Here is a 13,376-nt window from a genome sequence, read left to right on the forward strand (position 1 = left end):
GCAACTTTTACAACATATGTCGAAGATTTTAAGTCAGAAGATGCCATTATGCCAAGGTCTTTCTCCAGACTAGGTTTTTGTAATGTCCCCTCAGCTGGTAACTACTATGCCTCCAAGTTTTTGCTCTTGAAGTGCATTCCCCTGCACTTTATTAAAGTTAAGCAGCAATTTCCAGTTCCACTCTTCCAGTCTCTTCATGTCTCTTATGCAGCACTTCGATATCCACCTGGGTGTTGGTGACTCGATAGATCTTTGCATCATCTGCAAAGAGTCTGGACCCAGTACCGACCCCTGACGCACACCACTGTGGACTGACAGTCAGTCTTAAACTTTACATCTCACACTTTCCTGTGGAACTTGTCAAACAAGAAATGCTTGCTCAACTCCAAGACTTTACCCTATTCCCTAGGCCTCTAAGTTACCAATCAAGTATCAGCTTGTGGTGAGGAACCATGTTCAATGCCATGTTGCAGTCCAAGTAATTCACATTAACACAGCCTTGACTGTCTACAGCATTTAACACATCAACTAAATAACATTACATGTTTTTGAGACAACTTCCATCGTTCATTAGTCCATGTTGTGAGTCTTTTAAGAGGTTATTTTTATCTAGGTACTTTATGAGCTCTTGGTGTATTACACTTTCCATTATTTTGGAAACCACAGTGATCAGTGACTCTGGCAGGTAAATAAGAGGGTAATTTTTTATTCCTTTTTTAATAAGTTGTGTAATTTTTGCCCTATTCTAGTCACAAGGAAGTCCACCTATTGCTACTCTGTTATGTGCACAGTTTGGAACACAGCACCAAGAACCAAGTGTATACAGTATATCTCACATACTATCTTTCCTGAATGAATGCCTGGTAACACTCACAAATATTATAAATATTAAGTACGGTATTTATAGTAAATATTCCATTTGAAAATTTAAACTCACAAAGGTGTTTTGAAACTTCTGTCATATCAGCACTTCCACAACAGTTTAGCTTACCAGTTATAAAATGACAGAGGAGCTGGGTCATAAATGACAGAGCAGGTAGTTACCACAGTCAGTTAAGCCGCCTAAGACAAATATGTATAATGAAAGTGGTCAGTCTCCCAGGATGGAGGGCTAGCAAAACTGCCAGTATGTACTGTACACCAAAGACACCAAAAGATCAAACTCAGGGTTCAGCCAAATAACAAGTACTGGTAGCTACTGCAGTGTTATAGGAATATCATTGAAGAGGACCAGAACTTTGCAGTTGGGAAAAATAACTTAGTGTTTAATAAAGCCAGGGAATGACATTTTTAACTGGATCATGTGTGATGCTTGTTCCTGATGGCCCCATGAAATGTGTCAAGATAGCTATGACTCCAGAAGTGTTGAAATATTTTGCAAGTTCAAGTAGGACATACAGTTGCAACACATGTTCAGGAGATATCCCAGATCTATTCAAGGCGAAGAATTTCCTAAAGGAACTAGGGGGAAAAATGAAACAAGTAGAACAGGAAATGGCAGCAAGGAAGTTCAGGGTAGAAGAGCTGGAGGAAAAAACAGATTGCAATGAAAGTGAGGGATTTAAAGCAGCAGTGTGGAAACAGCTTAATGAGTATTAACAGGATGAGAAAGATATCATCTTTAGAAGACCAAATCATATATTGCACCGAGTTAAGGAGTCAGCTGAGGTAACTAGCATTTACAGAAAGGGTGTTCAAACTGTGAAGGATGTAGCAGCATATCTTGGAGTTAAGGAGGATGTTGAAATCAAATCATATACGGATTTGAATCATTCATTCATTCATTGCCAGACGCCATGTATCCCAAACGGGGTGGCCAAGGGCTTAGAGTTAATTGTTTTACAGGGAGGGGCACTAATCCTCCACCAACCCCACCTCACACGTAGGGAGAACGAGCCAACAGCATCTGGTGTTCCCAGGCAGTCACCCATCCAAGTACTAACCAGACCCAACGTTGCCACCTCCCCCCAAAATATGAACACTGTATATCCTCTCTCTCTCTCTCTCTCTCTAAGGATTGCATGTCATGTATCCATTGCATTGCATCATTCTATCACACTCCTATTTAACCCTCCTCAGCTACACCTGGGTCTGACAGAGCCGGGCAGTTTTTTCGATGGTATAGTTCAGTAACTTATAAATGTCTGGGATCCCTGCCCTTCTCAGCAGCTTCCTAACTTTTTGTGCCCATGCAGGGTGTAGGGGGTTACTTTTGTCTCTCTCTCTGTTTTTCCAATATACCATGGCTTGTGCAGCATGGAGAGCCACCATTAGGTGACCAAGGCTGATGCATGCAAGCATGTTGAAGCCTTCAAAAATGAAACGACGAAACAGCAAATTGCATGTCGGGTCTGTGAGACCCAATTGTACCTGAGGAGGGGGGAGAATTTTTTACTATGAGTTTGCAAGTTGATTTTATGTTGTGTGGGATCCACAATGCCCATAATGAAGTTCCTCCATCCCTCAAGTTGTGACACAAGTGCAAGGCCCATGGTGTTCTTTGATTTTGCGTATGGTGACTGGGAAAAAAAAAAATTAGTTTGGCATTTTTTTTTTTTCATAATTTTTTAAAGAATATGTGGAGTTCAGTGAATCAAAACTTATTAACATAGTTTTGTAACTGATAAAACCTGTGGTAATACATTGTAGGATATTCTGGAATTCATTATATAAAACATGTGTGACACTACAGCATTTTTTGAAAGCAGGGTCTGACAGACCCAGGTGCCTAAGTTGTAAGCAAAACTGTAGGTCTACCTGAGGAGGGTTAACTTACAATTGAAGTTGAAAGTGGTGAACATTAGCTTGACTTCATTGTGGATGGTAATAAATCTGCTGACCTACTTTTGGCACAAACTAATATTTCCCAGACATATATGACGATAAGTAGTTTTCAGTGTCTCTGATATTTATTGAGCCCCAGTTGTGGTGAAAATCTGGTAGAGCCTGCCCTAATGCAGTGCAGTACTCTGTATATTATATGAAAGGAGACTGATAACTTAGGTATGGATTGCATTTACTCATCCCTCAGTTACTGAATCAAATGGGTATACCATACAGTTTGTACAGTGTCTTTTAATCTAAACGTATGATAATTACTTACCTGTACAGTGTCCATGTATTATGGAACCCAGTTGCTTTGATGACCTGCATTTCAAAAGTTTTTGAGTCTATTCTTAACAAAGTAATTTAAAAGCACCCTTCCAATCACAACCTTCTTTCGGATCGTCAGTTTGGGTTCCACCACTGATGCTTCACTGCTGATCTTCTCACATACATTTCAGAATCCTGGTCATCCTTCTTTCAGGACTTTTTGTGAAAGCTTTGCAATTGCACTTGACATCTCAAAGGCTTTCAGTTGTGTCTGGCATAAATCTTTTATTTCCAAACTGTCCTCTTAATGTTTCTTTCCTGTCTGTACCTTCATCTCCTGCTTCCTTTCTAGTCGTTGTATAGCTGCTGTTGTAGACAGTCACTGTTCTTCTAGAGTTATCAGTAGTGGTGTTCCAACTCTCTTCCTTCTATTCATCAGTGACCTTCTAAGCTCTAAAACTAACCCTATCCACTCATATGCTGATGACTCCACTCGTCACCTTTCCATTCGCTTCCCACAGTTTTGAGTCCCATGTTGTTTATCATGGTACAGTACTTGAAGCCCTCTCATGTGACATTAGAAACGGACTTCCGTGGGAGATGTTGTATGCTGATGATTTGGTGTTGATTGCAGAGAACAAAAGGGAGGCGGAAGAAAGGTTTAGGAAGTGGAGAGATGGTTTGGGGCACAAGGGCTTAAGGGTAAATGCAGATTAAACAAAAGTGATGATATCTAGAGTTGGTGGCGGTACTGTCAAAGACGAGGGAGATTGGCCATGTGCTGTTGTGATAAATGGGCGCATAAGAGTTGTAGTGGTATCAGAGGTAGACTGCGAGATAATGCCGATTTTATGTGTACAGTGTGTCGGGGAGAGCAGGTGGAGATTGTCAGGCGTGAAAGGATTGAACTTGCTGGTGAATCTCTTGAGTGTGTGGAAGAGTTTTGTTATTTGGGAGACATGTTGTGTGCTGGAGTGGGGCTGGAGCTAGCTCTGTGGCTAGGGTGAGAAGTGGTTGGAAGAAGTTCAGGGAGCTCTTGCCTCTTCTGACATTGAGAGGGCTCTCCTTACCAGCTAAGGGGTCTTTGTATGCAGCATGTGTTAGGAGTGTAATGTTGTATGGTAGTGAAACCTGGGCAGTAAAAGAGGAGGATATTCGCCGGCTCAGACGTACAGAAATGACAATGATTAGGTGGATGTGTAGTGGTGTGGTGTGGTGTGGTGAAATGCTGAAGTATGGGGGAGATATAGTAGTAGAATGGATGTGGAAAATGTGCAGATTGGCCTGGGAGGAAGGTAGAGTCCCGGAGGATTGGAAGTCAGGTATAATTATTCCCTTGTACAAAGGAAAAGGGGAAAAAGAAGTGTGTGGTAGTCATAGGGGCATCTGTCCTCTTAGTATAATAGGAAAAGTGTATGGTAGGCTACTTATTGACAGAGTTAGAGAAAGAACAGAGGAATTAGTTGGAGAAAAACAGGGAGGCTTTAGGAAGGGAAGAGGTTGTGTAGATCAGATATTCATTCTTAGATCTTTAGTGGAAAAGTTTTTAGAGAAAGGAAAGAAGTTGTATGCAGCTTTCATGGATTTGGAGAAAGCATATGGCAGGGTGGATAGATAAGGATTGTGGAAAGTATTAAGAATATATGGAGTTGATGGGAAGTTGTTGAATGCTGTGAAGAGTATGTATGATGGTGCTAAGGCTGCAGTGCGTGTGGATGATGAACTAAGTGAATTTTTCTCTTTGAAGGTTGGGTTGAAACAGGGATGTGTCATGTCTCCATGGTTGTTCAATCTGTACATGGATGGGGTAATAAAAGAGATACAAGGTAGGGTAGTGGATGTTGGAATGGCCCTGGTGAGAGAGGGTAGTGTTTGGAAACTCCCTGTACTCCTGTTTGCAGATGATACTGTGTTGTTGAGTGAAGACGAAGGAGAGTTGCAAGGCTTGGTGGATGAGTTTGGGAGAGTGTGTAAAGAAACGGAATCTAAAGGTGAATGTAGGGAAGAGTAAAGTGATGGTCTTTGAGAGAGGTGAAGTCAGTGAATGTACAGCGAGGTTGGATGGTGAGGAATTGGAAAATGTGAGTACAGTACGTTTAAGTACCTGAGTAGTGTAATGAGTAAGGATGGAGGTTTGGAGGGTGAAGTGCTTGAAAGGGTACAGCAGGGAAGAAAGGCTGCTGGTTCCTTGAAAGCAGCGATAAGATGCAGGGAAGTGAGCATGGAAGTGAAAAAGTTACTACATGACAGTATTGTGATACCATCTCTAACATATGGAAGTGAAGCTTGGATGTTGCTGGAAGGACACAAGTCTGGAGTGAGAGCAGTGGAAATGAGTTATTTAAGAGGAGCCTGTGGAGTCACATGGAGAGACAGGCTGAGAAATGAGAATATAAAGGAACGTTGTGGGGTGGATGTGAATGTGATAGGAAGCGTTAGGAGGAATACACTGAGGTAGTTTGGTCATGTGGAGAGGATGGAGGGTGAAAGACTGACGAAGAGATTGTATGTGAGTGAGGTGGATGGGGGAAGAGGGAGGGGGAGGCCAAGGATGAGATGGAGGAATGGGGTGGAGAGGTATAAGAGAGAGGGCGGGGGGTGAGTTGGGAGCGGGGTAGTGAAATGGCGGGGGACAGGGTGACATGGAGGCGATTTGTTTGTGGCCACCCCGAACGGCTTCTGGTAATAGATAGATAGAATAGTAGTGCGTTTCTGCGTGCAAGGTCCAGGGGGGCTGGGTTTACGATGGAAGTGTTGAGAGGTAGGATGGGGCTGGTGTGTATTGGTGTTGTGATGAGGAGAGGTAGATTGAGATGGTTTGGACATGTGGAGAGGATGGGGGATAATAATTTGGTGAGGAAGGTGAGAAGTGTTAATATTGGGGGTGGGGTTATGAAGGGTAGACCGAGAAAGACATGGGACGAGGTCATTAAGTGTGACCTCAGGGTTAAGAGACTGAACAGGGAGGCTGCACATGGACCGTGCAGTGTGGAAAGCCACCATTAGGTGACCAAAGGCCGACACATGCAAGCATGTTGGAGCCTTTAAAAATGAAACGACAAATGAAACGGCAGCGTCCACCTCGGCAGTTACTTCAACAAACAAGGGATGAGGCTATGGGACACCTAATGTCTGACCTTGCCTCTATCTGTGATTGGGTAAAAAACATTTTTGTTGTTTTTAATGCATCAAAAACTCAGTTCTTATATCTTTGAGCCCAACAAAATGTTTTGAAGGAGTATCCTCTGATTTTTAATAGTATCCAGCTCAATCCTGCATCATCTTTAAACATACCTGGGTTTCATTCTCTCAGGATTTATCTTGGAAAGATCATATTACCTTTCTTGTAAAATCTGCTTCCAAGAGATTAGGTGTGCTAAGCCAACTCCATTCCTTCTTTACCCCTGCACAGTTGTTGGCTTTATACACAGGTTTTATTCACCTGTGTAGAGTACATCTCTCGTGTGGGGAGGCTCCCCACATTCAGTATTTCTCATCAAGGTGGAGTCAGATGCTTTTTGTCTCATTAACCCTCCTCTTCTTACTGGCTCCCTTCAACCTCTGTGTCTGCACCCCACTGATGCATCCATGTCTCTTTTCTAATACTACTTCAATGGCCACTGCTCCTCTGAACTGTCTGCGTTCATCCCTCCGCCACTACAGGGGGCACTTAGGACCCATCTAGCAGCACATCATCCCTCTTCTGTGCAGCTCTCTAACGCAAGAGTTAACCTTTACTCCCAATCCTTTATGTATGCAACAGGTCAACTGTAGAACTGTCTTCCTTTGTTGGTATTTCCTACCTATCCATCTATTGTCAGACGCCTTAATCCCATATGGGGTGGCCACAAACAAATTGCCTCCACATCACCCTGTCCCCCGCCATTTCACTGCCCTGCTCCCAGTTCACACACCCCTCTCTCATACACCTCTCCACTCCATCCCTCCATCTCATCCTTGGCCTTTCCCTCCCTCTCTCCCCCTCCACCTCACTCACATACACTCTCCTTGTCAGTCTCTCACTCTCCATCCTCTCCACATGGCCAAACCACCTCAGTGTGTTTCTCCTAATGCTTCCTATCACATCCACATCTACACCACAACGCTTCTTCACATCCTCATTTGTGACTCCACAGGCTCCTCTCAAATACCTCATTTCCACTGCTCTCACTTTTGACTTCTGTCCCTCTAACAGCGTCCAAGCTTCACTTCCATACATTAAAGTTGGCATCACAATACTGTCATGTAATAACTTTTTCACTTCCATGCTCACTTCCCTGTTTCTTATCACTGCATTCAAGGAACCAGCGACCCTTCTTCCTTGTTGTACCCTTTCAAGCACTTCACCCTCCAAACTTCCATCCTTACTCATCACACTACCCAAGTACTTAAACGTACTCACATTTTCCATTTCCTCCTCATCCAACCTCACTGTACATTCATTGACTTTACCTCTCTCAATGCCCATAACTTTACTCCTCCCTACATTCACCTTTAGATTCCTGGTATTTCGTGCTGCCTAAAATTTCTGGTCTTTCAAACTCAGTGTGTCCAGGCATCTTGAAGTGAATGGATCTTGAATTTGCCTCTCTGTTGTCATGTTTTTTTTTTTTCTTCTTCTTTTTTTTTTTTTTTTCTTGGAGGGAATGGTTTGTGGGCTCCTGGCCTTTGGTTCCTTCTTCCTTGGAAGCAGATTTTACATCATCATCATCATCATCTGGACCTCCTTTCCCACCCAAGGGCAGGGTGAGGAGTAGCAATGTCCAGACAGCACAAACTTGCCCAATCCAAATAGGCCACACTTCCATTCACTCCCCATTCAAGCCCCCGGAATCCTGGCTCCGCCAGATAGCCAAAAAAATTCACCACATTCTGCAGCTTCACACAAACGTATCCGACTGAGTCAATCTGGACGCTGCCATGCTCACAAGGGGTGCCAAAATCCCTGATCATGCACTTCTCCTCACAAAATTCATCCAGCCAGCTTGATCTCTTGTCAGTTCCCTAGCCCCACCGACTTCCAAACCTCTCTTCCTCACACACTCATCCACCATATCTCTCCACCTTCTCCTTGGCCTATCGCGCCTCTTCCCTCCTTCAAATTCGCTCAGGTATACTTTTTCCACCACTCTGTTGTTATCCATTCTTTCCACTTGACCATACCATCTCAGAACACTCTCTTCGATTCTGGTGTCCACCGACTTCCTCACTCCACACCTTTCATGAATCACATTATTTTGTATCCTATCGACCCTTTGTACTCCACATACCATACATTCCTCAACAGTCCCATCTCCACTGCTTTTACTCTTGACTTGTCATTTTCATGCCACACCAGTCTCACATCCATATGTTAGAGTTGGCACTAACAGTCCCTCATGTAAGCCTCGTCCAGCTGCAACACTCAAGCCTCTGTTTCTTATCAAGGCCTTCATTACACCAGCCACTTTTCTTCCTTGTGTCACTCTACTTTCAACTTCTTTTGCACATTTTCCTCTTTTTTCTATCATTGTACCCAAGTATTTGAACTCTCTCACCAATTCCAGTCTCTCTCCATTCTCTGTGACATCACACTGGGAGTCACCTTCTCTCTCAAAAACCATCACTTTACTGTTCTCTACATTTACTCTCAAGGCACGACGCTCACAGACATCAGCAAAACTCTGCACTAGCCTACCTAGTTCTTGTCTGGTACTTGTAAGCAGTACTGCGTCATCAGCATACAACAAATTTGAGATATTCTACCTATCACCATTCATTACCAACGCCATCCTGCTCTCCATTACATGTGTTTTTACTTCTCTCATCACCCCATCCATATATATATATTGAACAACCATGGGGACGTCACACAACCTTGTCGCACTCCCACACCAATCATGAACCACTCACTTAGATGCCCATTAACCCTTACACATGCTTCGCTACCATCACAAAAACTCTTGACAGCACCTAACAGCTTACCATCTACACCATACATGTGCAAAACTTTCCACAATCCCTCTCTGTCTACTTCGTCATATGCTTTTTCCAGATCCATGAATGCCATAAACACCTTATGGTCCTTCTCACAAGTCTTCTCTGCTACATGTTTCACTGCAAACACTTGATCCACACATCCCCTGCCACTCCTAAAACCACCCTGTTCATCACTCACTAGGACTTCTGATATCTCTCTTACTTTTTCTATAATAATTCTTCCATATACCTTCCCTACCACACTCAATAAATTTATGCCACGATAATTCTTGCACTCACTTTGCTCACCTATATTTTTGTACAGGGGTACAATCACTGCCTTTTTTCACTCTGCAGGCACAGTTTCACTCATCCATGCCTTCTTACATATCTCCAACAAGCACTTCATTCCACTGTCTCCACTACACTTAATCATCTCTGCATACACCTCATCAACCCCAGCTGCTTTCCCATTTTTCAGCCGTTTCACAGCACTTTTCACCTATGCGAGTGTCACGCCTCCTGGCTCTGCATTCCTTCTCTGCGCACCCCCAAAACCAATCATGTTTACAGCCGCTCTGCTCTCTCTATTCCCGTTCATCAGGCTTTCAAAATATTCTTTCCATCTGGTCCTTACATCAACTCTGTGGGTTAGTAACCTACCAACTGCATCCTTCACACCATCACATTTCTTTCCGCTTTCACTTCTACATTTCCGCACCTTTTTCCAGAATAACTTCCTATTTTCAGAGTAGTTCGCATTCATTTTTCTTCCCAGATCTTCATTTACCTCCTTCTTTTTCCTCTTCACTAGTCTCTTTATGTGCTTCTTGCTTTCAATATACTCAGTTCTTATTTCAACTGGACCCCTATCATGTAACCACTAACAGACAAACAGGAGTGACAGGAGAGGCAGACAAGAGAAAGACATAAAAGAGACAGATAAGAGACAGACAGACAAGAGAGACAGACATGAGACAGTGACATGAGAGAGAGAAAAAGACAAGAGAGACAAAGACAAGAGGGACAGAGAAGAGACAGGAAAAACAGACAGGAGAGACAGGAGACAGTACTATACCCATCACAACAGATTTCAATTTCTCCAAGCAGTCGTGGCCCCTCTGCTACTCTGAGTTCTCCAGGCAGTCTCCCTTCACTCCTCTTGAACTGCCATCACACTGCCATCTCTCTGGAACCCTGTTTTCTTGTACTTCACTTACACCCACACAAACCCAAGGCCACCACAGGAACACCACTGCAATGATTGTAGGAACATAATACAAATTATTCACATTTAGAGTAGACAATTATATAGTAAATAGCACTACTTCTTCTACCTTCTACTTGGCCTATATTTTGCCTTATACAGTCAATCTTACACAGTTCAGTGGCAGAACAAGGTAATGCTATAGAGTACCCTTTCCACAGCACTTCTTTATGACTAGCAACATTCTACTCATCTACAGTTACAATTCAAAATTCATGATGCTATGATATTTTAAACCAAAAAAAGAAGGGCATAGCATCATATTCTAATAAAATTTTGTTACAGCCAAGTATTCAAAGTGGACAGCTGTTTTTATACCTATAGCCACTTCTGGATCAGTCACTCCTGCAAAAAAATACGAAGATGTGTATGCATCTGACGAGCTGTAGTTATGAGTTAGGAATGAGTCTCCTTGGTTACTATTCCAATTCACAACTACTAAAATCTGACTGGTCACTCCCACAAAAAATACGAAGATGTGGTTGCATCTGACGAGCTGTGGTTTTGAGTCAAGAATAAGTCTCCTTGGTTACTATTCCAATTTACAACTAAAATTTGATGTTAGTCATGAACAAGTGCTATGAGTCTCCTTCGTTACTAGCTTGCTTTTACTTTACCTTGGCCTAAAATTGCCATCTCTCCATTCTGAATGCTGAATTGTAATCAGATAAACACTAGAACATGATGCTGGTCACAAAGAAGTGCTATGGGATGACTGTACAGCCATACCATTGCTTTTTTCCTGCCAATACGCTATGTGAAATAATTTACAAAGGAATGAACACCTGGGCAAAGCTATTGTGAGTCTCCTTGGTTATTAGTCAAAACTGCCCTCCTAATCTGACTACACCTGCCCATCAATTAACTGAAAAGGGGCTAGGGATCTTTACAAAGCCTTGGTCATGAGTAAAGAATAAGTCTCCTTGGTTAATAGCCAGAATTACCCCCCCCCCCATCTGACTGCTTTGCCATAAACTGAAAATTATGAAGAGCCTCCTTGGTCATGAGTAAGGAATGAGTCTCCTTGGTTACTAGTCAAAATTACCATCAATCTGACTACTACTTGCCATCAGGTTATTGAAAAGGGGTGAGAGATCTTTACATAGTTCCTGTATGGAATACTAGCCTTAGTCAGGGAATGAGTCTCCCTGGTTAGTCAAAATTACCATTCCTATCTGCCTACACTTGGCCAAAAAGTAACTGAAGTTAGGCTAAGGATCACTACGTAGGGCTTTGGTTGTGAGTCTCCTTGGTTACTAGTCAAAATTACCTTCCCAATCTGACTACACTTGTCCATAAAGTAACTGAAATCAGGCTAGGGATCATTACATAGGGCTTTGGTCATGAGTCTCCTTGGTTACTAGTCAAAATTATCTTTCCAATCTAGCTACACCTGGCCAACCACTGACTGAAAAGGACTTAGAGATCTCTGAATAGTTGCTGCATGGAATCAGAGCCTTGGTTAGGGAATGAGTCTCCTTGGTTACTAGTCAAAATACACATCAAAAGCATCAGTCTGACTACACCTGGCATTAACTAAAATGGAGTTTGGGATCTTTGAAAAGTTGTTGCATGAAATTTGAGTCTTAGGGAATGAGTCTCCTTGGTTACTAGTCAAAATTACCTTTCCAATCTGACTACACTTGGCCAAGAAGTAACTGAATAAAGGGTCAGAGATCTATTAAGAGCCTTGGTCAAGAGTCTCCTTGGTTACTTGTCAAAATTACTTTTCCAATCTGACTACACCTGGTCATTAACAGAAAAGGGGTTAGAGATCTTACAGAGAGCCCTGGTCATGAGTATGGAATGTCTCCTTGGTTACTAGTCAAAATTACCCTCCCAATCAGGCTAAACTTGGCCATAAACTGTGAAGGCTGGGAATCTGTCACTAAAAACTCAAATTATTTTTAGAAATTAGCTGGGAAAGATATACCTAACCCCTCCACAAAAGCCACGTGGAAGTAGTATGCTTAAAATAACAATAATAATAATAAGAGAAGACTGAGGGGGGGGGTACAAGGAACACCGTGGTGGACTGAAGAGGTGAGACAGGCTGTGGCACAAAAGAAGAAAGCATACAATGAATGGATGAGAAATAGGGGTGTGGAAGAAGTTGAGAGGCGGAAGAGAGAGTTATATATAGAAAGAGAGAGGTGAAAAGTAGTAAGAGAGTAAGAAGAGAGTGGATGAGGAATTTGGAAGGAATTTGAGTGTAAAGTGGAGGGACAGTAAGAAAATGTTCTGGAAAGAGGTGAAGAGAGGAAGACAGGGTGGAAGTGAAGTTAGCAGGGGAGTGAAAGATGAACATGGTAGATTACTAGTGGAGAAGGGAGAAAAAGTGAGCAGATAGAGAGAACACTTTAAGGAACTGATGAACATAGAGGATGGAAGTAATGACAGTAAGTGGCTGGGGAATGGCTGGGAGAAGGAGGGTGAGAAGACAGGAAGAAATCAGTAGGATAGAAGTTGTGGAAGCAATGAAGAAAGTTAAATTGGGGAAAGCCCCAGGAATTGATGGAGTGTGTGGTGAAATGCTGAAGCATGGGGGAGAGATAGTGGTAGAATGGATGTGGAAGATGTGCAGATTGGCCTGGGAGGAAGGTAGAGTCTCGGAGGATTGGAAGTCAGGTATAATTATTCCCTTGTACAAAGGAAAAGGGAAAAAAGAAGTGTATGGTAATCATACGGGCATTTGTCTTCTTAGTACAGTATAATAGGAAAAGTGTATGGTAGGATACTTATTGACAGAGTTAGAGAAAGAACAGAGGAATTAGTTGGAGAAAAACAGGGAGGCTTTAGGAAGGGAAGAAGTTGTGTAGATCAGATATTCATTCTTAGATCTTTAGTGGAAAAGTTTCTAGAGAAGGGAAAGAAGTTGTATGCAGCTTTCATGGATTTGGAGAAAGCTTATGACGGTGGATAGACAAGGATTGTGGAAAGTATTAAGAATATATGGAGTAGATGGGAAGTTGTTGAATGCTGTGAAGAGTATGTATGATGGTGCTAAGGCTGCAGTGCGTGTGGAAGGTGAACTAAGTGAATTTTTCTCTTTGAAGGC

At 42.6% G+C, this 13,376-nt stretch overlaps 1 protein-coding gene across 1 annotated transcript in view; it reads left to right on the plus strand.

Moving 5' to 3' along the window:
• Positions 1–452: 452 nt before the first annotated feature.
• LOC145411866 (sodium/mannose cotransporter SLC5A10-like) overlaps positions 453–13,376 on the plus strand; it is a 34,013-nt gene continuing 21,089 nt past the window's right edge. The window contains exon 1 of the mRNA XM_080281825.1: positions 453–478. Within this exon, the coding sequence (XP_080137951.1) occupies positions 453–478 (26 nt within the window). The remainder of the gene's footprint in view (positions 479–13,376) is intronic.

The sequence above is a fragment of the Coenobita brevimanus genome, chromosome 91, assembly GCF_032717465.1.
Source record: "Coenobita brevimanus isolate Jiangsu-jjx chromosome 91, ASM3271746v2, whole genome shotgun sequence".
Taxonomy (NCBI): domain Eukaryota; kingdom Metazoa; phylum Arthropoda; class Malacostraca; order Decapoda; family Coenobitidae; genus Coenobita; species Coenobita brevimanus.